Source organism: Cotesia typhae, unplaced genomic scaffold (assembly GCF_013202065.1).
Source record: "Cotesia typhae breed Kobodo isofemale line unplaced genomic scaffold, CoteBio_Ctyphae contig_59, whole genome shotgun sequence".
NCBI classification, from domain to species: domain Eukaryota; kingdom Metazoa; phylum Arthropoda; class Insecta; order Hymenoptera; family Braconidae; genus Cotesia; species Cotesia typhae.
In genome coordinates, this window is record NW_027423761.1 from 2,575,972 (window position 1) to 2,601,240 (window position 25,269).

Consider the following 25,269-nt stretch of genomic DNA (forward strand, 5'->3'; position numbering starts at 1 on the left):
ATCGTAAGTCATTTTTAATCTTAATGTAAAAAGACGAAATTTTATAGATTTAATTTTATGCTTATCATATACATTATATAAAACAATATTTTAATGTTAAAACAATTTGAAATTGACGTAGCTTATCAGACTTGAAAAGAAAATTTAAGAAATTTTCATTTGAAATTGAAAGTTCAAATTGACCTCATATGTGTTTGACATTAAGATTGAGCCCTGGGTTATAAAATTACCATAAAAAATTTAATAAAACTTAGCGTACTAATACATTATAATAAAATAAGATAAGGAATCATTAAAATTTTTAAAGATCTGCAAAGAACCAAAAAAAAGATATTGATGTAAAAAAAATTTTAGCCTTTATCATTAATTCTATAAGAATTCACAGATTTTATTTTATTTAATAAAAAGTACCGCACAAATTTCAATAAAAGTTTAATTAATAAAAAGAAACAATATATTGAATATTTCGCATAGTTAAAAGTACAGATTCAGGGCATTTGATAGTAATAATTAATAAAAAAAACTATAAAAAATTAGATCTGTCTCTTTTTCTCCAATACGACGAAAAATGGGTAAATCTAATACATAAATCGAAAGAGACTTTGTATTTGATATTTGACACTTGTGGTACTACCTCAAGATTTTTTTTTTCATTTCTTAATTGGTCGAGATTAAAACAATTATAATTTGTAATTGGCAACTAATAATTTTTTACGGTAGAGCTTGTGTTATTTATACTTTTTTGAAAAGTTTTCTGTTTTTTTCACCATCGTCATTAACTTTATTTATGCAACCAAAGGAGAAATATATTTTTTCAAATAATGGAACTACAAATTCCAATAGATGTATACTTTTTATCAAACAACCAAAGAATATTTTGTTTAAAATTTGAATTGCAGGTAAAATAAAGCCGCCATAAAATTTGGACGAAACATTTTTCAATGAACTTGGATATTTACATTGAAATAAATACTTTCAGAGCCACATTCGTTGTACATCTATGTTCTGTATTCAAAAATTTTATTCCAAAAGTAATTTACCAGCTGAATTTCAATTAGTATTTCATTTCGCTTTTTTTGGGAGAAACAATCAAATACAGTTATAATCTTCGATTATGTGAGTACCTAAGTAATAACTTATGCGCTCTTTCCAGTCTCACTTCTATTTGCACAGTAACTGATAAATCAAGCAGTGAATTTTTAAAAGTCACGTCTTTAAATTTATAATCGAAAATTCTCTATCGAATGAAAATATCATAAAAAAATAATTAAATTTTACTCCTTTTTTTATTTTTGTTCATTGGCTACTTCGATATATTATCAAAAAACTTACCACAACTACGTAAAAAAATTCGGGTTCTAATTTACTGAATGTTTTCGTGATAACCACTGTGAAGTCATATAAATTTCATTATTTATTATATATCTTTCTGATGTATATATGTTAGATAAAATGTGTTAAATTAGATTGAATAAAAGTACACTGAAAAAAAAAATTTGCTATTGTAACAAAAGTTAGGATTACGCAGTTATTTGTTGAGATAACAAATCCATCTTGGTCAACGCAACGAAATAATATTTGTTGTGGCAAGTAAAATGAAGTTGCCGTTGAAACAAATGACATGTATTAGGCAAAATAATAAATCAGGTTTTATTAACATTTCATATTCTTGGTTACCAAGTTATTTTATTTATTTAAGAGATAAAAAGGAAGTGATCAAATTATAATTTACTGTATGCATAGTTATTCAAGTTTGATTAAAATTACAATTTAAATGGACAATGAAGAAATGTATGATTTGTTAAGAAATTGGGGGATAAGTGACGAATCAATCAACAAGTTCATTGGTTAGTATCAATATGAAAGGTTTTCACCATTTGTAATAAAAATAATTAAAAATTTATTCACAGAAAAAAATGTTTAACAAATTGATAAATTTAAATATTTTGTGAAATTTAAAAACTTTTACTCTATAAAGAAAATTTTCACGGTTGTCAATCATTTTTTGGACTTAGATAATATTTTTTCTGTATCGAATGTAAAATCAATAACTTTTTTGTAAATATTTAATTGAAAAACAATTAATTTTAACAATATCCACAGGTCAAGAGATTACAGTTGACCTTCTGCCTTCCGTTGATGACTATATTTTAAAACAATTAAATTTATCACTAGGCGAGCAAATCAAATTCCGAAATAATTAAAAAATCTTGTTAGTAATACTAATTTGGAAGAATCTTCAGCTAAGGTTAAGCGTTAATAATTAATTGTTATTATTCGTTTAGATGTCATGTATTAATATTTTTACACTGACAAAAATTTTTTCATTCAGAAATTTTAGATTGAAAATTTGATGCGTTTTCCTTAATTAATTTAAGGTTTACAATAAATTGAAATACTTAATTGAATTTATTATCACAGAAACAGAGTCACCAGCGTGATTTTAGTGCGTCTAGTCTTTCGCTTGCTCCAACAGAACTCATTTCCACTTCCTTCGTGGATGAAATAAATACTCCATTGAATGGTAATTTGTTTATCCCTGATTCAGAAAGATGATTTGAAATGATTACTTTCATGTTAACTGTAGATCTATATAGTATTAAAATCCGATGCATTTGAATCATTTCAAATCATTTTAAATTATTTCAAATTAGATTTCTTAATCAGGGATACTCGTTCTAATTTTAAAAAAGACTATTGATATTACTCAAATCATCTGCTATGTGCATTAGATGATCCACGGCCTGCTGATTTGGATTCTGATCCGAGTGATGAGAGTCCTATCCCCCAAAATCCGCGAGAAAATCAGAGACCTATTTTATTTAGTGAATCGATGGTATTACCCCATAATTTTACTTATACTTTTAACATTTAACTTAAGGCTTAGCGTTGAGTACGTAAATTTTATACCTTTAAATTTATCTAATGAAACCAAAATTTTTCATTTGAGAGATTTTTTGCTTTACTTTAGATAAGAGAGTCATAATATGCGTGATTTATTTATTCTATTGATTATTAATTTTTCACTGTATGTTATCAATAGACACTAGAAGAGCTTTTAAAAAAATCCAGTTTTGGTAAAAAAGTTCTTGCTTCATATAAAAAAAATCCAAAACGTAAAAAAAATTATGAAGGTCTCACTGAACACGATCGGAATAAACTCGTCGACATAATTATTGATGATGAAATCAAATGTAGCCTTGACAAATGGTCAGTAAATCAAATTATACTCTTTTGTGTCAATTAACATTCATTTCTTCTTAAGAGGTAACATTTAAATTACTCAAAAAAATTAAAAAACGCTTTCCAAAGATCTTAAAAAGTTTAGCGATTTAAAAAATTAATTGCTATGAAATTTTTAGACCATTTGAATATAGCAAGAAGTTGCATGTAGGGCCTTAAGTTTTAACTATTGTTTAGGCTTTTTTTGAGTAAAACTTACCTTTTAATTCGATTCGAATTCTCGTAAATTTTGTAATTTTTGCAGCATATCAGGTAAACGTTTCATAGAAATAGCTGAGGCCATTGTAGAGCTTTTTCCCAAAGAAAACAAGGTTCGTTAGGGTCTTATATTTTTAAGAAGAAAATATTTTTTTGAAGATCTAATAAGATTGTTCAATAAAACTTTGAATTAATTGTAATAATAGCTGACGTACATTTTTATTACTGAGAACGGACAGTTTGTAGCTGGCCATGGCAAATTATACCGACGATGGTCAAATACGAGACGGGAAATGATTAAGCTTGGTTTGATTTCCATTAACAAAAATAAGCGTAAGAGAAATGAAGGTAATAAGAAAATTTCGTAAGAAAAAATTTAAGATTGTATTGTATATTATCAAGAAAATTTTACACAGAAAAAAAATTATTTGATGTATATAAACTTTCTTAATTAAGGAATTGTTCTAATCAATCAAACAAATTTCGGTGAAAGTATAATTTTTTTGATATTCAAGAAAAGTTTTTTTGTGTTATGAACTAGGGGAGGGTGGGGGAGGACGGCCCAGGTGGGGCAAGACGGCCCACCTCAAAAATTGACCAAAAATTTTTTTTTTTTTAATCACGACAAATTCGGGTTATTGATGAATTGTTAGCCCTACGTGTGAAAACAAAGGCAAAATGAGCCACTGAAAAGTTTTAAGAAGAAGTTTTCTTATAACTTTATAATCTAATCATGATTAATGAAGTAAAAATCATATTTTTCAGCTGATTTTATAGATTTAGGGCGAAATAGACCATTCGAAAAAATTGTGAATAACAATAACAAATTCTTTATTTAAAAGAAAAATAACAATTATTAAGACCTTCAGGATCATCCTAAAAAATTGAATGACATGTTCTAGATTTCATGTTTCAAAAAGTTCTAATTTATAAACAACAACAATTTTTCTATTCTACTCATCTCTCTGACACATCCTGCATATGAAATATACTCGTATAAAACTATTGTTTGGAAATAAGAATTATTCGTTATTAACACCCCTACAATTTTTATTGAGGTTGGAATTTAATTAATAAGATCAATTCTTAGCTGAATTTGACACGAAGATTATACATGAAGATTTCTACCAAATTGCAAGTGTGTAAGAACTAATGTCGAAAATTTACAATTTTTATTGTTGACATTCACCCCTGCAACCCCCTGTGGGAGTGAGATTTATCATTTAGAATTATTATAAATCAATCCTCACAATATTCATAAATGTAATTATCGGTACTGTACATTTGGTAAGGGGGCGTTCATTAATTACGTGAGGTGTTTTTTTGAAATTTCAGACCCTCCCTCCCCCCTTGGTAAGATATCGTGAGATTTTATTCAACCCCCTTCCCCCATCCCCCAATCTCACGTGAGATTTTTCAAAATGTGGGTTTCTTACTTAACCGCGTTAGATTATTATTGTAAAAAGAAAAGAAAATTTTCTTCGTGTTTTTATTTACGACTAGTTAAGACTAGTAATCAATATTGCTGAGAGTTTAATTATAAGTGTAATAAAAATTTATAATGGTATAGCAGAATAGGACCCAATTTTGAGACAAAACATATAATATGGTACTCAAATTGAAGCTTATTTAAAGAGCTTTCAGATGCATTATACAGAATTTCAATAAATTATCTCATTCGAAAGTTATGCGAGTAAGAAAGTAAAAAAATATGAATTTTAAGAATTTTGAAAATTTTTGAATCCTGGCATCTCTGACTAATTTCAAGCCTACTCATACGTTATGATACTTAAATTAAAGCTTATTTAACGAGCTTTCAGATGAATTTTACAGGATTTTAATAAGTTATCCCATTCAAAAGTTATTTGAGTAAGAAAGTGAAAAAATACGAATTTTTATAGTTTTGAAAATTTTATAATCCTGGCATTTCTGAATAATTTTAAGTCTACACATATGATTTGGTACTGAAATTGAAGCTTATTTAAAGAACTTTCAGATACAATTTACAGAATTTCGATAAGTTATCCCATTCATGAGTTATTCGAGTAAGGAAGTGAAGAAATATGAATTTTTATGATTTTCAAAATTTTGAAATCCTGGTATTTCTAAATTACTTGACCGCTTGAGCTCATCTTCGAATTTGACTTCGGTATCTGTCGGTAGAATAAGTATGTTGAGTTTGGTAAAGATCCGTTGTAAATTGGCGACGATATTGTGGTGACAAGCCGCGTTATATCGTATATATATATAAATATATATACATACATATATAAACTTTTGAACCACATGCATTTTCTGACTCAGCTCATCGAGTTAAGTTGGAATAGAGCAAAATTTTTCAAAAGTTTTGTCATGAGGACCATTGCAATATTTAGATTTCTACGAAATCTACTCAAAAGAATGTCTACTCTAATTCAGTCCATGGAGAATCATGCGTGGTCTCAAGAGAGATTATTGGAACCAACATATCCATATGATTTTCAGTAATAAATTATGTATTGTAATTATATTTTTAATAACTAACTTTTGGGCGATTTTCATATATATTTTATATATTTAAAATATATTTTTTTTATATTTTTAGATATTTATTTTTCATGTACTTTAAAATATATTAAAAATATATAAAATATATATGAAAATCGACCAAAAGTTAGTTATTAAAAATATATTTACTGTACATATTTTATACATATTTATATATTTTTTTATAGAATTTTAATATATTTAATAGTATATTACACACCTCGGCTTCACCTCGGCCAACAATTATATGTGATCTGAGACATTTCTTACTTTACTTCCCTAGGTGTGTAATATACTATTTTTGCTCAACGAAGGCAGAAAGCGACAACTTCGTTTAGCGCAGCGGGCCGAAAGTTGACGCTTTCTGCCCGTCAAGCAAACAAATATATTTTTTATATATTTCGAAATACAATTTTTTTTTTCATGGGGGATGATGGCTTGACAGTCAGTAAATGTATAACGTCGAAGTATAAATGAAATTATTTTTTTTAGAACGAATTAGGGAATGATCTTAATCGTATTACGAGTACGCTTAGGATCAAATCTTAAGCATGTGCGATCTGGATTAAATGGACCAAAATAGTATAAATTTTTTTTTTGTTTCATTCAGAAAAAAAATTACGTGATATTTGCCGAGACCCCCCCTCCCTCCAACGTAAGATTAGATGAGATTTGACTCGACCCCCTCCCCCCCTTGAACATCTCACGTAATTTATGAACGCCCCCTAATAGGTTTGTAGAAAAAATCATTTCACTCAATTTTTTTTCTGTAAAGTAGGAGAACGATTGGTATTGTGTTAAAAATAGTTGTTCTGAGTAATAGGAAAGTGAATGCAATTGTCCAGGAGAGAAATAAAAACATTTTTGACGTGAGAAAGAACTTTGCCATGAAAAAAAACAAAAAAATTTTTTTCATGATTTTTTGGAGGGGGCCGTCTTGCCCCAAAAAAAAATTAATTTTTTTTTGAAATTTTCGAAAAATTTCGGTGAATTGAGTCAAAGTTGGATAAGAGTAAATTCATTTGATAATTGAAAGCCACAACAAATAAAAACCGGCTTAGGTGGGCCGTCCTGCCCCACCCTCCCCTATTGTTTTGGCTTCAAGTAACCTTAGATCTTTCAGCGAATTTTTAAATTTTCTCGGTTGAAATTAATCTTTCTTTCTGTGTACAAAATTTCCGATCTATATTTTAATAATGAATATTTTGATTGTTCTTTCAAAAGTTAATAAAAATATTTTTTTTACTATAGATAACGAAAGTGTAGAAAGTGAAAATGATGGCTCGACTATAACTTTAGAATCTTTGAAAGACCTCGATGTACCTTTAAATGAATTTTTAGTGCTTTGGAAAGCTACTTTCGATGAAAGAAGAAATCTTTTACAAAACTATGATTTTGAAATTTATAATTATTTGTCTGAATTTTTCGCTTTCAAAGATGATAGAGGCTATTTATTGGTATGCCAAATGCGCTGTTATTTATAATTTAACTTAAGATAATTTATTAACGTAAAATTAAGAAATTAAATGAAATTGCTCGCTATTTTTGAAACTTTTTGCGGTTTATTAGATCAGAATTTTCCATATTACATCTATTTTTATATAATTGAGCTTTTTAATAGATCGTTGAAAAAATTTGAAATTTACAAGACTTACAAAAAATTTTAATTTATTTAAAAACACTTTCAAAAACTATTCAACGAAGATACTTTTCGAGCAAATTAACAGATTTATATGTGGCTTATGATTTCAATGCGATTTTTTGAGAAATATTATTCATTAGTTTATTACGTATTATTAAATACATTAATTAGCGATAGAAATTTTTATAGTCGTATTCATTTTATTTGATAAAACAATAATTTTTTCAATGTAAATATGATTAAAAAACTAACTACTAAACAGAATAATAAAAATTTCTCATTAGACATCTTTCAATAGAAATAAAATAAGTCAATCGATTTACAAGAAAAAATTTGGTATATAATCTCAAAGAACTTAACTTTATTAAATCAAGTGAAAAAGTTCTTGAATAATTTAAAATCAACTCATATTAAATACAAATTGTTATTTCGAAATTTCTTTTTGTTTTATTTGACAGAAACATATTCGTGGAAATTATATCCTTAGTTCTATATTTTTTAGCTCCAATCAACCTAATTTGTTTATTATATAACGAACAAAATGCCTTAAACATATTTTAATTCAAAAAATTTTTTTGAATATAATAATGTTGCTGTTAAAATAATTAATGTTTCTTTCTGTTTATTTTTTTTTCTCCGACTCTTGCTCTGATGGAAGGGAATAATTTATATTAAAAAATATAATTTTTTAGCTTAAACAAGATTTTGATACTTTATATCCTGATCGAGACCAGATTGCAACGGAAAATTGAGAAAAGTGGAACAATTTTTATATAAAAATTGATCGATAGGGATATTTTTGATGATTCTGTTACTGACATAAGTGAAAGTAAGTGTACATAAAATCTATCTAATTCAAACAAGCTGTAAAATTAAAAGGTCGTAAAGTATATTACTTTATATAATTTTCTTTATTTATTTAGACGAAAAAACCGCGTTTATTTTAACTCATTTGGCCTTATTATTCGGTGTTTGTAATGCAATCCAAAATAAAAAATTATTAAACATTTTCGTCCAACTCACGAAGAAATGCAAAGAGGATTCGTATTACAAGTATCAGTAAGTTTAATATTAATAATATTTATTTAACAAATATTTTAGTGAATTTCCACTTGAATGTTCATGCAGAAGTTAATTTAGTAAAATTGAAAAGTTTAACATGAATTGAATGAAAATTCCTCTGATTGCGAAATATTTACTGGTTCAATTTTATTCTATTGGAAAACTTATATCTATTCGATTCAAAAACATTAATTTAAGTTTTCCAAATTAATTTTTTTACTTCCAATCTGTTCTCTACAATAAATTTGATGTTTCTTTATATTAATTTGAGAGTAAAAATAACCAATTAATTTTCAGATAATATTTATTTTATATGATTTTGTTGTAGGAAAAATGAATGGTCAGAAAAATTTATTCTGTTGAACATTCGACTTGACATTTACGTGATTTGAGGTTTTATTTTATTTATATTTCTTTATAATAAAATTAAAATTTTTCATAGGTTGTTGGCAACATTGAAGCAATAGTCAAAAGAAGAGTCGACAAGCTTGCTCAATACAAGTGTACTTTACAACCATTCATTGTTGTTGTGGGTCCAATTGAAAACATTTCTCAAATCTTCCTCTATTTGCATGCAGACTATCGTTATGAAGTTAATTCTCTATTAGAAGCTTTTTTTTTGCTTTTTAAGTGTATTTTCGCTCTCAACGCAATTTACCCCCCTGAATCGGCACCAATATGGCAGTTTTTCCAAAGAGTTCTTTGGGGTTTGCCATATGATGACACATACAACAGCCATTATATAAGCGTCGAAACATTGATTGGAGAGTACAAACATTTTACTCCCTAAAATTAAGTTTAATTATTAAGTTAAAATCAGTTGCATTTCATTGATGGTTTAATTTTACAGGTCCGTAAATGTTTATAATTAGTTAGTTAGCAACATAATTACTTAATTTAAAATGCCTACTTGCAGTATTTGTTCAATTCAAATTGATTGTATTAATACACTCATTTTTCATATCGTTGAACAACATCCAGATGTAAAAAATGTATACAATTGTGGAGAATTGAATTGTTACTCAACTTTTAGCACAAAAGATTCTTTCAAAAAACATTTACAGAGAATACATGATTGCCAGTTGAACTCATTAGTTGTAAATGATATAAATATTAATTTGATGAATGAAACTCGAGAATTTTCTAATAGGGAAAATCTAAATTATGATAGTAATACTCAGAGTAACTTTCAGCAAAATACAAATAATCCGGGTTTTTCAGCGAATGATTTTAAAACTGCCCTTAATAAAGCAGCAGTAGAACTTATAGCAAACTTGTACGCTAATCTTCGCTTGTCTAAAAATATTGTTCAATCTATTGTCGATGATATTAAGGTTTTCTTGGGTGATTCTTTTATAGGTATATTAGAATCAAAAGTAGAAAATACTCTTATTAATTCAAACTGTTCCGATAAAGATATTAATGTAATTAAAAAAATGTTTGATGATATAAAACATACTTTTGCGGATTTAGATACAGAGCATCGACGGTTAAAGTATTTTGAAAAATCAGGTTTTTATGTAAAACCGAAATCGTACATTATTGATCGTGCTTATGTTATTTCAAAATCAAAAAAGGCTCTAAGAGTAAAATGATTGACATATGTGGACAATTTATACCATTACGTGCAACGTTCAAAAATTTTTTCAGCAACCTAATGCTTTAACTGACACGGTAAATTATATGGAACAACTTAAAAATAATGAAGCAGTAATTGAAAACTATATTCAGTGTAAATCATGGGCTAAAAAACGATCTGAATACAAAGATGATGATATTGTGATACCATATTTTTTATCTGGTGATGACGTGGAAGTTAATAATCCTCTAGGCTCTCGATCAGGAAAGATTATGCCCATTTACGCATCCATTCCATCCCTTGCGACTTTCAAATCATTCTGAAATCAGTCTGAAAAAATTCTGGAAACGTTATGGAATCATGATGGTTCCAGAGTGGTTTTGTGCCTATTTTCCAGCATGAAACCAGAGTGAACCCAGACTAAAGCCAGAGTGGAATCAAAGTGAACTCAGAATTAAATTAAAGTGGAACCAGAGTGAACCCAGACTAAAGTCAGAGTGGAATCAAATAAAAAACAACCGTTACGCTCGGGAATCGAATCTGGGACCTGACGCTTGAAAGACTAATTCTTTACCAGTTTACCGATGAGAATTACTTGAATATCAAGGTTTTTAACAACTACAAGTAATGCAAATCGTATACACCCTCGCGACCTTAGGACCATTCTGGAAACACTCTGGAAACAGAGTGGCAATGGTTCCATTCTGTTTCCAGAGTGTTTCCAAAGCGTTTCCAGACTGTGTTTGTTACATTTGTCCATCGTGTTTCCAGAGTGAAACCATAGTGGGCTCAGTCGGTAACCAGAATGAATATGTAGTGAAACAATAATGAATACATTTTGAAAACAGAATGTTTTCAGAAAGAACACATAATGATAACAGAGTATTTCCAGAGTGAATACGTACTGTAACCAATATGTTACTATAACGTACCCAGAGTGAATACATTTTGTTATCTTGAAGTTTCCAAAATGGTTTCATACAGAGCCCATCAAAGAACCAGAGTGAATACATGTTGTTATCACAAAGCTCCCCGAGTTGAAACATATAAGAACCATAATGTATCCATAGTCAATATATATAATGATGTCTTAATCACCGTAAAGAGTGGGAGTACTTATGTTACGTATTTAACCCTCCGTTGGTCGCGTCTTTTTAGTTTCTCACTTGCACTATAACGAGTCTTTATAATTTGAGTAGTTGTTAGCTAGCGATTCGCACATAGCGCGACTAACGAAGGGCTAATTTAGATACAGAAAACAAGTTATACGTCCAATAAATATGAAATATAGCCCCATAATTAATTTTTGTTAATCCAACGTTAAACATTTTACTTCCTACTTATATTTGAATTGCATCAAAATTAGCTTAAATTTATTGCTAAATTGATTGTTATGTTTGGGATTTCAAGTTTTTCCGATTACTTAACTTCAAATTCCGTACACAGAAAAAATGGTTTAATTGAGCGAAGAAAAAAATTTTGACTGAAGAAAATTTTATTTTAAGAATTTGATTTATTTTCAGCTAAGAAGAAAAATTCTGAAAGTAAGAAAAATTTACTTTAACAAGAAAATTTTCTTGGTTTCACATTTTTCATTATCTTAGCTCAAGAATATCAATTTCTTCAAAAAAATTTTCTTGAATCAATTTTTATTTTCTTGGCTGAAGGAAACCTTTTTACTGTGTATCTAGATTCCCTGTTCAGTTATATTCTTTATAGCTATATACATATAAATAGATGTAGCAAATTATACCTAGAAAGAAACAGTTTGTAATGAGTGTTAAAGAATGCTGAAGAAATAATTTAAACTCTTAAATTATAAAATTAACAACTTTATTCAAATTTTTTTATAAATTAAGTTATATAAAAATATAGGAACTCAGGGAAGCATCCAATGGAACAGACAATCAAATAACTGCTGGTACCTGCACACAGCCACCTAAAATTATAACATATTAATTACAAACATAACCTATCTATATTATATAACTAATCTGTTTCCCAACAGTTAGTTTGTTCAATAACATATAATTGTTGCGATTTAATGATCTGAACTGCAGGCTTAATAAATTGAGATTCTTCGATAAAAATTAGGTCATCCAATCTGGTGGTTACTTTGTGAATATGCTTAGTTCCTAATAGACTTCTGACTTGTTGCATGCGTTGAATGAAAATACCGCCTATTGTTTTATTATTGTTGCAAAATTTAACAATTGAAATTATCGTACCAAATTTATTATTTCCATCGAAAATAATACTGTTGTCGAATTTACAATTTTTGTATTCTTACACTCGTATTTGATTCCGTTTAATATCATCTTTTCAAAACATTCCATGTGTATAGGTTCATATCCAAATTTCATCAAAGCATTCCGTTCATTATCTGTCGTTAATCGTGTTATACATTTTCCTACACCTTTCAAGCGATTTTTAGTGTCAATTTTATTGGTTTCCAATGAAACTCTACATTGTTTAGCCATAATTTTTTTGGTTTCAGCTGTTATTGCATTATCGTATAGAGATGTAATAATAAATTTTCGCATGATAAAGCGCATGGCAATTTGATTAACTCGAGCATGAGAACTGCTGACAAAATCCATGATTCTCTTATTCCAGGACTCAAACACGAATGCTTCATGGACCCATATTGGGCCCCAGTTTTTCACAACAGATACCAAGTGTGTCATTAAATGGACATTAGAAGACATATTTATCGTGCCATAATACTTTTGAAAAAGTGATACAAATTTTTTAATAGAGTAGCAGATCGCTCTAAATTATTGGGCGTCAGGCAGTCACTGTTTAAATGATGAATCGCTTCTGATAAAAGTGCTAGATGGGTTAAATATTTTTTGGCAAAACTTCTAATAAACAAATTGGAGCATAGTCGAGCCAATTCCGCCATTCTGATGCTTTCCACTTGGGATAAGTTGATATGGACCGTGGTTTTCGTGAGCGACATGACGGTGGTCTGATCGACAATAAAGATTTATCTATCGAGCTCATAGTTTTAGGTGCCCCAATATAATAAGGTGCATTTGTTGTAGTTAAAAGTAACTTTGTTAATTGCTTTACAACTCCGAGAAAAACAGCATGCATCGCTTCAACAACAACACCTTTACTTATGTCGAATAATGGTAGAGCTACTAAAGCTGATATATTTTTTATTCCATGGATCACTTTCTCGGTATCAAAAGCTCGAATCATGTCATTACGTATTTCGGCATCACATCGTTCTTTTTGATAACACTGAGATAATGGATAAATTCGTTTACCACGTCCTGCTGATTTGCCTTTTGCATAACAGTATAAACAACCATATTTTCCGTTGAATTGCTTAATACAAGCTATGCTGCGCGGGCCGGGGCGTCTAAGCTACATGTGGTGACAATTAATCTTGATGTTACTTCTAAATTATTGTTAGGTTTCCATGTAATTCCATCACAAAATATATTTTGTATTTCTGTGGTAAATGGTCTTAAAAAATTATTCATTACTGGATGTGTTTCGTCCACGAATATTGCCGCAAGAAGCATATGTTTCTTTCGCATCTGTGGAGGTAGCTCGTTGATCTGAGCGTAAATCGGCCATGCACTTGATTTAGAAGACTTTGATACATTACATCCATCAGTATTTATAGTTAATGAGAAATTATACCATTCTTCCAAAAATTTTCTAGGTTCACAGAGCGATTTATATTCTTGGCCGTCATAAATATCTTCGTAACCCTCTGGATCTTTTTTTATTCGATGAAATCTATATTTTAACGACTCACTAATGTTGGGTATAGAGAGTAATTCTTGGATTTGTGTTGATAAGCTCAAGTATATGAAGTAACGTAAATTACATTCTAACTTATCATCAGGACCACACGCTTTACATTCACACTGTCTAGTCAGTTTATTAGTTATTTCGCATTTAAAGCCTAAATAGTCCTGACATAAGCGACAATAGTAATGATAGGTAAGGCAATCATCATTGCGATTTAAAAATTTCCATAACCCATCTTTTGTAGAGGGTATTGTACTATCATAATACAACGATTTAATCCATTTCAAGTTATCAAGAGTAGCTGTATACGATAATTGATGTCGGGATGATATAGCTATTTGAGCAAGAACGTGGTCTCTTGCAGTTTTATTACGTTTAGCAATTAAGAAAACACCTGGATTTACTTCATTATCGACGCTGAAAAATGGCTTGTTCGAATTTTCAACTTCACTACAATTATTTGTACTTTCACTTTGATCATCGTGTTCTCCTTTTTCTTCTTCGTCTTCATCATCATCTTCTTCTTCTTCTTCTTCGTCTTCTTCTTCTTCTTCTTCTTCTTCTTCTTCTTCTTCTTCTTCTCCTTCTCTTCTTCTTCTTCTTCTTCTTCTTCTTCTTCTTCTTCTTCTTCTTCTTCTTCTTCATCATTATTAATATTATAATCATCTTCTTCTTTGTATTCTTCTTCCTCTTCCTTTTCTTCATTGTCTTCTACATTATAGTCATGATGAAATTCATTTTCATACTCTTCTTCTCGATTGTCAGTATCATACATATCTTCAACGCAAACACCATGAGAACTACTAACATTTAGATCGTTGGTAGGTTCGACATCCATATTTTCGGTATGCTCAGAATTCTGAAATGAAACGTAAATACACATAATAAATTCTCATTTTATCAAAACATCATCATAGAAAAAAACAGTACATAGGCACAGCTATGATTGCAACTTTTCCCTGATTAAAAATACTCATTGAAAGGCGTTGATCAGTAGTCGCTCCATGTGAACAGTATATTTACATTGAAGCAAATATAATTGAAATTATTGAGAATGTACATTCTATCAATTTCAACACTTTTCAATAAAAGAATTCCATCAGGGATAATAAACAAGTTTGCTTTCATTAATGATAATAAATTTTAAGTATTTCAACAAAATTTTTTTAATTGCTTATAACGCGTAATATTCATTTATTCCATAATAACAAGTTCATAATACACTAAATTATTAAAAAAAAAAAAAAATAAGTAATGAAAAATATAAAAATTGATCTACTCATATTAAAAAGTAAGATTTTGATTAAATTATAATCGTTTCATCTAAAGCATTATTTGAACTATTGAACTATTATTGAACGAATAATAAACATTTTAAAGCAGTAAGAAAATCGAATTCATTTATTGAATGCTTTAACAAATAAGCACCAATAGCATAATATAATTTGGACTACTGAAATTTAAAAAATTAAATCATTTTTGATCTCTACTAATTTTTTTTTATACAAATTTATGCTGGAATAAAACTACATGCAAGTTATTTGAAATGTGTTCATACATGTACATTAATGATGAAAGTCGGAAAAAATATTATTTAAATTATTTCAACTTACTGGTGATCCGAAAAATGTTGGGGAATAGATGGCCCCTGTCCATCTGGAAACGCCGTCAAATAATTAGCTAGTTTTCTTTTTTGTCTTCTATACACTGCTACCCGAGAATTACTGAACTTCCTCTTCATTATTTATCTGGTGAAAGAATTTATAAATACAAAATTAGTAATTAGAATGACATTGATTGATCTACGCGTAAACGGTAATCAACCCTGAATTTTACAGATAGCCTAGCCAACATTCAAATAGTTTACCCAGGGATATCTATAGAAAAAAAAGTACTAGTAATTTAGAAATGGAGGTTTGTTTAATTACTCAATATTCATATGTGAATAATTTTATAGGTAGTATATTAAATTATTTTTTGTTCAAATAGATTATTATTCAACTATTAAACTTCTATGGAAATATAACCTGCATTTATCTGTACAGAGTTCTACTGCAAAAATTTAAGTAGCATTGATGAAGCAAGTCTCCCACGTTTTTTACATTGAATTAAACGGTCAAAATAATAGATGTAACTGTTTAGATATTACAGAAAAACATTCGAAACTGCCATTTTACTTACCTAGCATTCACTTCTATGTTCAATGTAGATTATATAGTCAAAATACTAACAATTGAAAGTACTTTTTATTATTAATGCTTGATTTTTGATTACATGTATTTTCTACAGGACTTTAATAACAGACTGAACAATCTCACAAGTTAGGTTAATTTTTTAAGTAAACGACTTTATATACAAAGAGTTAATTTATAAATCACACATTTATGGAGCGATTAAAAAAGTACGCTGTGGATAGTTTATATTTATTTTATAATTTAATAAACAATTTATAGTGTCAATAATATTATTTATACAAGTTGCTTACATTCTCAACTTCTCGTGTATTAAAAATTAAATGTAATAAAAAAAGATGATTTCAATATGAAAAATAGTAAACGCATGCGCAGAATGTAGATGCAAGCATTAGACGTTTTACGTAAAAATTTCAAATGTATAAAGGGACAAAATCATCTATTTATTTCGGCTTGTAATTAAAATGATAAAATAATTTTTTCATTTTATTCCGTTTATTATTTCTATGGAATTTGTCCAATTTTCAGACAATGTTATAAGATTTTATTTTATTTTTCTCAAAATTGTCGCGCTTACCTTACACACGCATGCGTAAATATGTTCGTATCCTATCCAGACGCTGTGATTTATGCCTGGATATACTAATGTTAGACCTCTGTGCTTTACAGCGCTTGCGTTTAAGACCCATGAAAGATGGCGACGTGTAAACAACAGATGTTTTAACTCTAGGACAAATTACAGATGTAAGTACATCACTTTTTTACAACTTCCATTGATAATAGCCAATATGTATAATTTATCGGCAGTTCGATTTCTGTGTTATAACTTAAGAACGTTCATAAGTATATAAATGGCAAAAATTACTAATCAAATTCATTTTTTTCTCATAGATCGTTGATAAAGATGCATCATAAATATAGTCTTGTGAAAGATGTCCGTAAAAATAAGAGCTACATAGTGTGTTCCAGCTGTATTTTCCGAATAAACGAAAATAAAAAATTAACGCCTATCGATTGGACAAAGGACATCGACCGTGAATGCAGTTTAATTGTGAGGGACGAGCGTTTATCATTGGGTAATGCAATCGTAAAATTCGTGGACTCAGATGGTATGATTTTTATAAACTAATACTTTAATTGACATCCAGTTAAGTTACAACGATCATTTTGTTGATTAAAAGTCAAAAAATTAACATTTTGACTTTTGACCGCGAATTTTAAGATTATCTTTGGAATTCCGTAATAATCAATTTGTTTGTCTACCTGCGAAATGAAAAATGAAACATGATAAAAATAAATAAATTACATTATATATATTTCTTATAGTAAATTATTAACTTATTTTTACATCTTTCAGTTATAATTACTGTCATTTATTACAGATAATCCACATACACTTATGAAACGTAATTCGGATTCTAATCGAATTATTATGATGAAATTACCGAAGTACAGTCCAAAAATGAGAACCAATATTCCATTTAAGCCGAAAATAATTATAAAAGTAAGTTTAATTTTTGGCATAATAAAAGAATAAAATTTTAATGTCAGTGTTTAAAGTTGTCAAACATTCAATTAAAGTACAATAACTGTACAAACTTTCAATATTAGACGACTATATATTTCTATAGTTATTTTATTTCGTATTCACTTATAATTAATACCAAAAATTAAAATCAAATTTATTGAACAATTTAATAGTATTTGTTTCTGAAAATATACTTTTTTAAAAATTTTTAAATAATTATTTCGTTGCTTTTGAACAGAATAATAAAAAAAACCCAAAAGAAAAGGTTACGACGAAATCATCGGAGTTTTACCGCAATATGATGCCAAGCAATAATTTTCCCAGGGATTACGATGAAATAGACCGTGACGTAAGTTACAAAAATTGTAATACAGTAATTTTATAGCCTGTTTTTTGTAATCTGAAAAATTGTGGAACTTGTTTAATTGTTTGACTTTTTAGAATTGTATTTGAAAAGATAGAACGCATTTGTTTTTTCCATGCTAATACATCTTTTAATATCTAACGAGCTAACTTAAAAACAAAATATTATTTAATACATATATTTTAATACAGAAGTATTTGTCTCTGTAATGTAATTTCTAAATGCGTTTTGAATTATTACACTCACTGATTTACTTATTATTGTAGCAAGAGCAGATACCCACGGAGATTGTCAGTGACAATAGTGAAACCGAAAGAAGTTCAAGTGTCGAAAAATCTGTACGAGGAGCACCGGTTCAACGTAGTCCAACAGTACCTAATGTTTCATCAAATCGATCAACGTCACGACGCAGCAAGACAGTTATACGCCGGCCATTAACGTCTCTTAATACTAACCTGAGAACTTTAAATAATAAAATAAATAATTTAAGTCGAATGATTAAGGCAGATTTGAAACATAACAACGTTAAGTCAAGGCAGGCTCCTCAACAACCAGGCCATAATCAGCAAGTTACTTATCCTATTCCAAAATTGACAGAATCGATAATAATCGAAAATGGAGATGAGGTAACTATATATATATTCTGGTTAATAACAGTAACAGTACTGCTCAAGTAACAAGTAGTTATCTTATCAAAATCGACTCTTTCTGAATGACCGTAAAAATTATCAACCATTTACGATTCATGAAACTAAATTTCATCATTTTCTTTATTTATTCCAGTTTGTCGTTTTTGGAGATACAGCAATAGGTGCTGAAAATTTAGCAAAAATTTTGAAAAAGTCGAGCATGAGGCAACGGGTAAATTTAATAATAAAAGAATTGTGGCCATCAGAGATATTAGAAAAGATGTATATTCAGGACCGTCACAAGAACGAAAATCATATAGAAATTACTAACCAGCAGTGCAAAAAAATAAGAGGTAATACCAGCCTATTTTTTATAACACATTTCAGTTTCATTCATTTCACTAATTTTTATAATTGAAAATCAAATTTTTACAATGTCTAATTTATAATTCTGTTGACTTGGTATGACTGTCAGATTTTAAAAACGGAATTGATGAGTTCAAAGCGCTCAAAAACATATATTATCACCGACAATATTATTTAAATCTAAAAAATATTTACAATCTTTTGTTTGGCCTGTAATTTGAGCACGTTCTTAAAGTTTTCAAATAATACTATATGATATAGAATTTTAAATTATATATTTGATAATAATTAAATTATTTTGTATATTACAGATATATGTCTATACCTGCAGCAGAAAAGAGAACTGAAGTTCATCCCAGGATCAAAAGATGATATCACAATTTATTTGAAATCGTGGATAGGAGCTTATCTTAATGATCACCGGCGTCACTTAAAAAATCGAAATACTGCTTAAATGGAAAATAATGTTTGTCAAAAAGTATATGAGAAAAATTATATCTATTTTTGTATTAATATTTATTCATCTAAAAACAATTAAAGCAATAATAATAACCTGAAAATAATAAGTTTTCATTTATTATATTATGTCGAGCACATTTTGATCTTTATAAATATCCAATTCGGTTTTGGTATGTATTTATTCCGATTACAGTATGAAATCATTCTGGTTATATTCTGGATTTGGTCTGCATCTTTTTGAAATCAGTATGTATTCAATCAAGTTACATGTTGATTCCAGTATAAAATTACTAAGGTTTCATTATGGTATGTATGTATTAGTTCTGATTCCAGTATATATTCACTAAAGTTACATACTGGAATTGCTATGTATTCACTCTGGTTTTGGTGAGTATTCACTCTGGATTTACTCTGGTTCTAGTATGTATTCACTCTGGATTTACTCTGGTTTTAGTATGTATTCACTCTGGATTTACTCTGGTTTTAGTATGTATTCACTCTGGATTTACTCTGGTTTTAGTATGTATTCACCCTGGTTGTGCTCTGGATACACTATGGGAAAATGTAACAAGCGCACTCTGGAAACGTTCTGGAAACATTATGAAACCAGCCTGATTACAGAAAGGTCCCAGACTGCTAACATTGTGTTTCCAGAATGATCCTAAAGTCGCGAGGGGCATAATCAATGCGTAATGAACAAAATTTTTTATTTCGTTTGTAAATTATTAATTATCAATATACACTGATAGAAAGATTTATTAACTATTAATAAATTAATTTATTCGAAGACAATTATTTAATTGGTTAAATTTTAATAATTTAAAATTAAAATAATTTAAAATTTAGCTCGATCAAATATTAAAAACAAATACATGTAATGACATATAGTTATATATAAATTATATGTAATTATATGTAGTTATATAAAAATTATATATAATCTTAAAAACGAATGTATGTAGTGACGTACAGTAGTTATATATAAATTATTTGCAATTATATATAGCTTTGTATAATTACATATAATCTTAAAAACAAACATATGTAAAGACATATAGTTATATATAAATTATATGAAATTATATATAGATTATATATGGTTCTATAGAATTATATATAATTTTTTTTCCCGGGATCAAACGGATCCCTATGTGAATTTCTAGTATTTTCAAAATAAAATCTTTTTAAGTCTCATACAAAAATTCATAACATTTAAAAATTTTTAAATAGGGAACCAATTAATAATGTATAATACTAAATTCACCTGTTGACTTCATAATTTAATATAATAAAGATAAAAATAGACCTTTAACTAATTGAAAGTATTTTCAAATTACAAAATTTGTTATCTCTTATTTTGTAGAATGAAATGATTGTTAATTATGTAGTTGAAAAATGCTATATGATTATCAATTTATTAACCATTTGTCGTCTAACTGTTAATATAATTAGGTAAATTATGAAAACTCAATGCACTACACTCGTGTTAAAGTTATCATAAATATACTAAGGACAAAATTGAGAATTATTCGAATTTACTCTGAAAAGCGCTAAACCCACGTTGAAAACATTTTCAAGACATTCTGAAAACACTCTAGTTTCATTTTGAATTCACTCTGAGATTACTCTGAATTCACTCTGGGATCACTCTGGATTCACTGTGATTTGACTCTGGAAAAAAGGCACAAAACCACTCTGGATCCACACTGGTTTCAATATGATTTCACTCTGACTCTGAATACAGAGTGATTCCAGAGTGAGGTGAAGGTTGCAAGGGATGTTTATCATCAGAATGCCGGTCAAAATTAGAAAATTATTTCCTTGTTTTATTGTATGACAGTTGGATTCGTTTAAATAAAAATAAAAAAAATCGAACATATCGCATTTACCGCCCGCTCATTAAGGAAATAAAATTTTTGGAAGAAAAAGGAATTAAAATTTTAACAAATCAAGGTGAAAAACATGTTTATTTTGTGTTGGGTCTCATCCAAGGAGATAACCTTGGCTTACATGGTCTTTTAGGCTTTACTGAATCGTTTTATGCAACTTATTATTGTCGATTTTGTAAAATGGACAAAAATACATGTCAACATACCATTGTTTTATCCCCTGAATTGACTCGAACTGTACAAAACTACGAGACAGACCTTAAAACAAACAATATTACGCTAACAGGTATACGAGAAAAATGTGTATTTAATTCAGCTTCATTCCATGCCGTAGAAAATTTTTCTGTCGACGAAATGCATGACTTTAGAGAAGGGATAGCTCATGATGATTTAATAGAAATTTTAAGTGCAATTACTTCACAAAATAGTGAATATTATGAGTTTTCTGTATCGGAATTGAATGAAAGATTAGCAGTTTTTGATTATGGGCCTATTGATTCCCTAAACAAACCTCCATTTATTAGAGATGACGATTTGAGCAAAAATAATAAATTAAAAATGACAGCTTCAGAGTTAACCACGTTTGTTAGATTATTGGGAATAATCATTGGAGATTTAGTGTCGAAAGATAACCCTTACTGGCAATTATATGTTATTTTGCGAGAAATATTTGATTTTATTTTAGCTAAAAAAATTACAAATGATCAAATAAATGCATTTGATACCACTGTAATCAGACACTGGCAGCTGTATAAGGAATTGACCGGTAAATCTATGAAACCAAAGGGCCATATTTCTCTTTACTACAAGAAAACGTGTGAAGAAAGTGGTCCTTGCTCACATTTATCATCAATCAGAGCTGAATCTAAGCATACAAATTTAACAGTACCGGCATCAATTAATAAATCTCGCGTAAATATTTGTAAATCTATCGCGATAAAGCACCAACTAAATTTAAATTATCGTTTTTTGACAAATAGATCTATTACAGATGAAAAAATTACTGGTATTAAAATGAAAATTGATTCTAAAACATGGTCGAAGTATAATTGTTCAAATGAAGCATTAAATAATTCCAAAAAAAGTTTTTTTCGATGGGTAGAATATAAAAGTATTAATATACCCAAAATATGGTTCTACTTACTGGAACGAAAGATCTCTGCCCAACATTTGCTTTAATTGAATTGATCATCAGTCTTCATGATCGTAATGAATTAGTTTTTGCATGCAAAAGTATTGACCTATTAGGGTTTAATGAACATGTATGGGCATACGAAGTAAAAACCGATGAGAAAATTATATTTGTCAATGTTAAAGACTTACTTGACCCATTTCCTCTCTACATTTATACCTCAGTTAATAATGAAAATTTCATTGTTTTAAAATATCATGTTTGTCAACTTTTAAAAAATACGTATAGTACTATAATTAATTGTTAGATATGTTTGTATGTATGTTTATATATTTATTAGTATTGAACTTACAATAAATGTTATGTAAAACAAAAATTATTAAATTAATATAAAAGTAACTCAGAAAACTTTGTTCACCATTACTCTGTGGATTCTAATCCATGTTTCATAAATAAATAAACAATTTCCGGAACGTCGACATTGATAATCAGATGATAATTTTTTTTTTAATATGCCATACAGCATATTTTTAATTATTTTTACTATTTTCCAAGTTCCCGAAATTGATTATGTAATGATTATATAATTGTCTACAATTTTTATCTGAAAAATAACTATCTGTCTAAATTGAGCTAAGTATCACGTTTACAACTAAAATTAATAGGGGGGCCTGGGACACGAAGGCCCCTCTAAGCCGATTTTTCCTTTTTGTGGCTTTAAACCATCAAATATATTTACTTTCCATCTATTTCGAACAAATCAGTCGAAATTTTGCAAAAAATCGAAGAAAAACCATTTTTTTTTCTGGGGCACAACGGCCCCCTCCCCAAAAATTCATATAAAAAAATTTTTTTGAGGGGGGCCGTCGTGCCCCAGGGGGGCCTTCGTGCCCCTAGTTCCTCTACTGACTATCAGCCTTAGAAATGTATCAGATGGAAAAAATTCTATGCGTACTCTCTAAACATGAATTAGTGAAAATGCACTTGAATAAGTGAATATTTACTATTTACAAGTGCCAATCAAACCACTTTGAATCACTAGTGGTTCGATTGGCACTTGGAAAAAGTGAATATTCATTTATTCAAGTGAATTTTCACAAATTTATGTTTCGAGAGTATTCAAAAAAATTTCCTTAGCACATACTATTTGTTAAAACAGCAACTTCACTTTACTTACCACAACAAATGTTACTTTGTTACGTTAACCAAGATAGTTTTGTTATCATAACAAATAGCTGCGTAATCCTGACTTTGGTTATGATAGCAAATTTTTTTTTTTCAGTGTACAGTTTTTATTTAATAACTTAATATGATTATCATTACATAATTGTCGAAATAATCAATTACTGTTAGTAATTTAGGAATTTATTTTTATTTAACTTATTTCGTTTTATAATTTTCAGATTAAAATTCCTGAGTAAAGATTTATGTTGTAATCAACTTGTCAAACATCCATTCGTTAGCAAAAACGTGAGATTTTGATGGAAGCAAAAATTGAACATACATTGATGCGTCTGGATAAATAGTTCGATATTTTTGAGAATTTAAATGTTCGTATGACAGTTCTTTTCTCAATACATTTCAATTAATTCAAATTTTTTTAAATCTGCTTTATCTCTTTTGTCGACTTAATGCAAATAAATTAACTGATCATCAGTAGGTAATGTCGATAATTGTGGAAATATTTTTTATTTTATAAAACAATCAAAAATTAATAAACATTAAAAAAGTTGATTATTTAATTCTTAAAATACTTGAACTACAATATTTTTATTGTTACAAAATAATTCATTAATATTCGACGGATGTGATATCTGCTGTTGTCTATGTATAACGAAAACAAAAACCAATCATTTTCATAAAAGTACTTGTATAGTTCGTAACAGTGATTGGCAATATTTATTGATAGTTTTTACAATTGTTGAGCTTTTACCATTTTAATATTGTAATTATTGATCTTTTAGTTTTTAAATTTTTATTTACCAAAGCCATAGTTTTTAAGGAAAGTATTAATTCAATTTTATTTTTTTAGGTATTCTTACTATTCAATATGCCTCGAGAATGTGCAATGCCAATAGATGAGGCCGTTAAGGTATTAAAAAATACATCAGTTTTTTTGTAACTGAGTCTCTACCTGAATGGAAAAACGAAGTGTGGAAAAAAATAGCAGCAGAACCAGACGTAAAAAAATATGGTTGGTCTATACATTCAATCCGCACGAACGTCAGAGAAGATAGGAGAAACCTGTTAACTCGAGCCCGAGAGGAATGTGGTTACTTTATGTCGAAAAATTTGAATAAAAATGATAATTTTAATGATATTGTTAGTGATGAGAGTGATGATGATATTGACGAAGAGGATGCCAAAAATGACAAAGATTATTTGCCTGTACATTATAAACATGAACGGCCGGACCTAGAAACATTTGATGTTATCATTACTAGAGAATTATGGCAGCATATAATGATCCAAGTACTAAAAGAGAACAGTTGTGTTGATGTAAAATTACGACCAAAAACCTGGACTCATATAATATCTTGCGAATTTTGGAAACAATTTAGGTTAAAGTGTGCATTTATTTTTAAAAAGGGCGAAGTTCATCAAAACGGCGGGTACTATGCAACAATGCAAGGTAAATGCAAAGATAAAAATGTAAAAATCCGATTTTGGATTCATTGATAAAGATCCA

General features: G+C 28.6%; 3 protein-coding genes and 1 long non-coding RNA gene across 4 annotated transcripts; all 4 read left to right on the forward strand.

The window, feature by feature from the left end:
- Positions 1 to 18: 18 nt before the first annotated feature.
- LOC141532368 (uncharacterized) lies at positions 19 to 25,218 on the forward strand. The gene is made up of 3 exons (XR_012480081.1): positions 19 to 1,116; positions 23,984 to 24,130; positions 24,613 to 25,218. It is a non-coding gene; the product is annotated as an uncharacterized LOC141532368 (long non-coding RNA).
- LOC141532297 (uncharacterized) lies at positions 2,479 to 7,784 on the forward strand. The gene is made up of 5 exons (XM_074250577.1): positions 2,479 to 2,524; positions 3,044 to 3,210; positions 3,488 to 3,554; positions 3,648 to 3,789; positions 7,219 to 7,784. Exons 1-5 carry the CDS (start codon positions 2,522 to 2,524, stop codon positions 7,449 to 7,451), a joined length of 612 nt encoding a protein of 203 aa, XP_074106678.1. The 5' UTR covers positions 2,479 to 2,521; the 3' UTR covers positions 7,452 to 7,784.
- LOC141532365 (uncharacterized) lies at positions 8,385 to 10,118 on the forward strand. Its single transcript, XM_074250684.1, has 3 exons — positions 8,385 to 8,438; positions 8,533 to 8,668; positions 9,114 to 10,118. Exons 2-3 carry the CDS (start codon positions 8,639 to 8,641, stop codon positions 9,459 to 9,461), a joined length of 378 nt encoding a protein of 125 aa, XP_074106785.1. The 5' UTR covers positions 8,385 to 8,438; positions 8,533 to 8,638; the 3' UTR covers positions 9,462 to 10,118.
- On the forward strand, positions 16,866 to 19,666 carry LOC141532360 (uncharacterized). The gene is made up of 7 exons (XM_074250678.1): positions 16,866 to 16,957; positions 17,105 to 17,322; positions 17,596 to 17,717; positions 17,980 to 18,090; positions 18,372 to 18,731; positions 18,889 to 19,087; positions 19,412 to 19,666. The coding sequence occupies exons 2-7, from the start codon at positions 17,118 to 17,120 to the stop codon at positions 19,552 to 19,554; spliced, it is 1,140 nt and encodes a 379-aa protein (XP_074106779.1). The 5' UTR covers positions 16,866 to 16,957; positions 17,105 to 17,117; the 3' UTR covers positions 19,555 to 19,666.
- Positions 25,219 to 25,269: the final 51 nt, after the last annotated feature.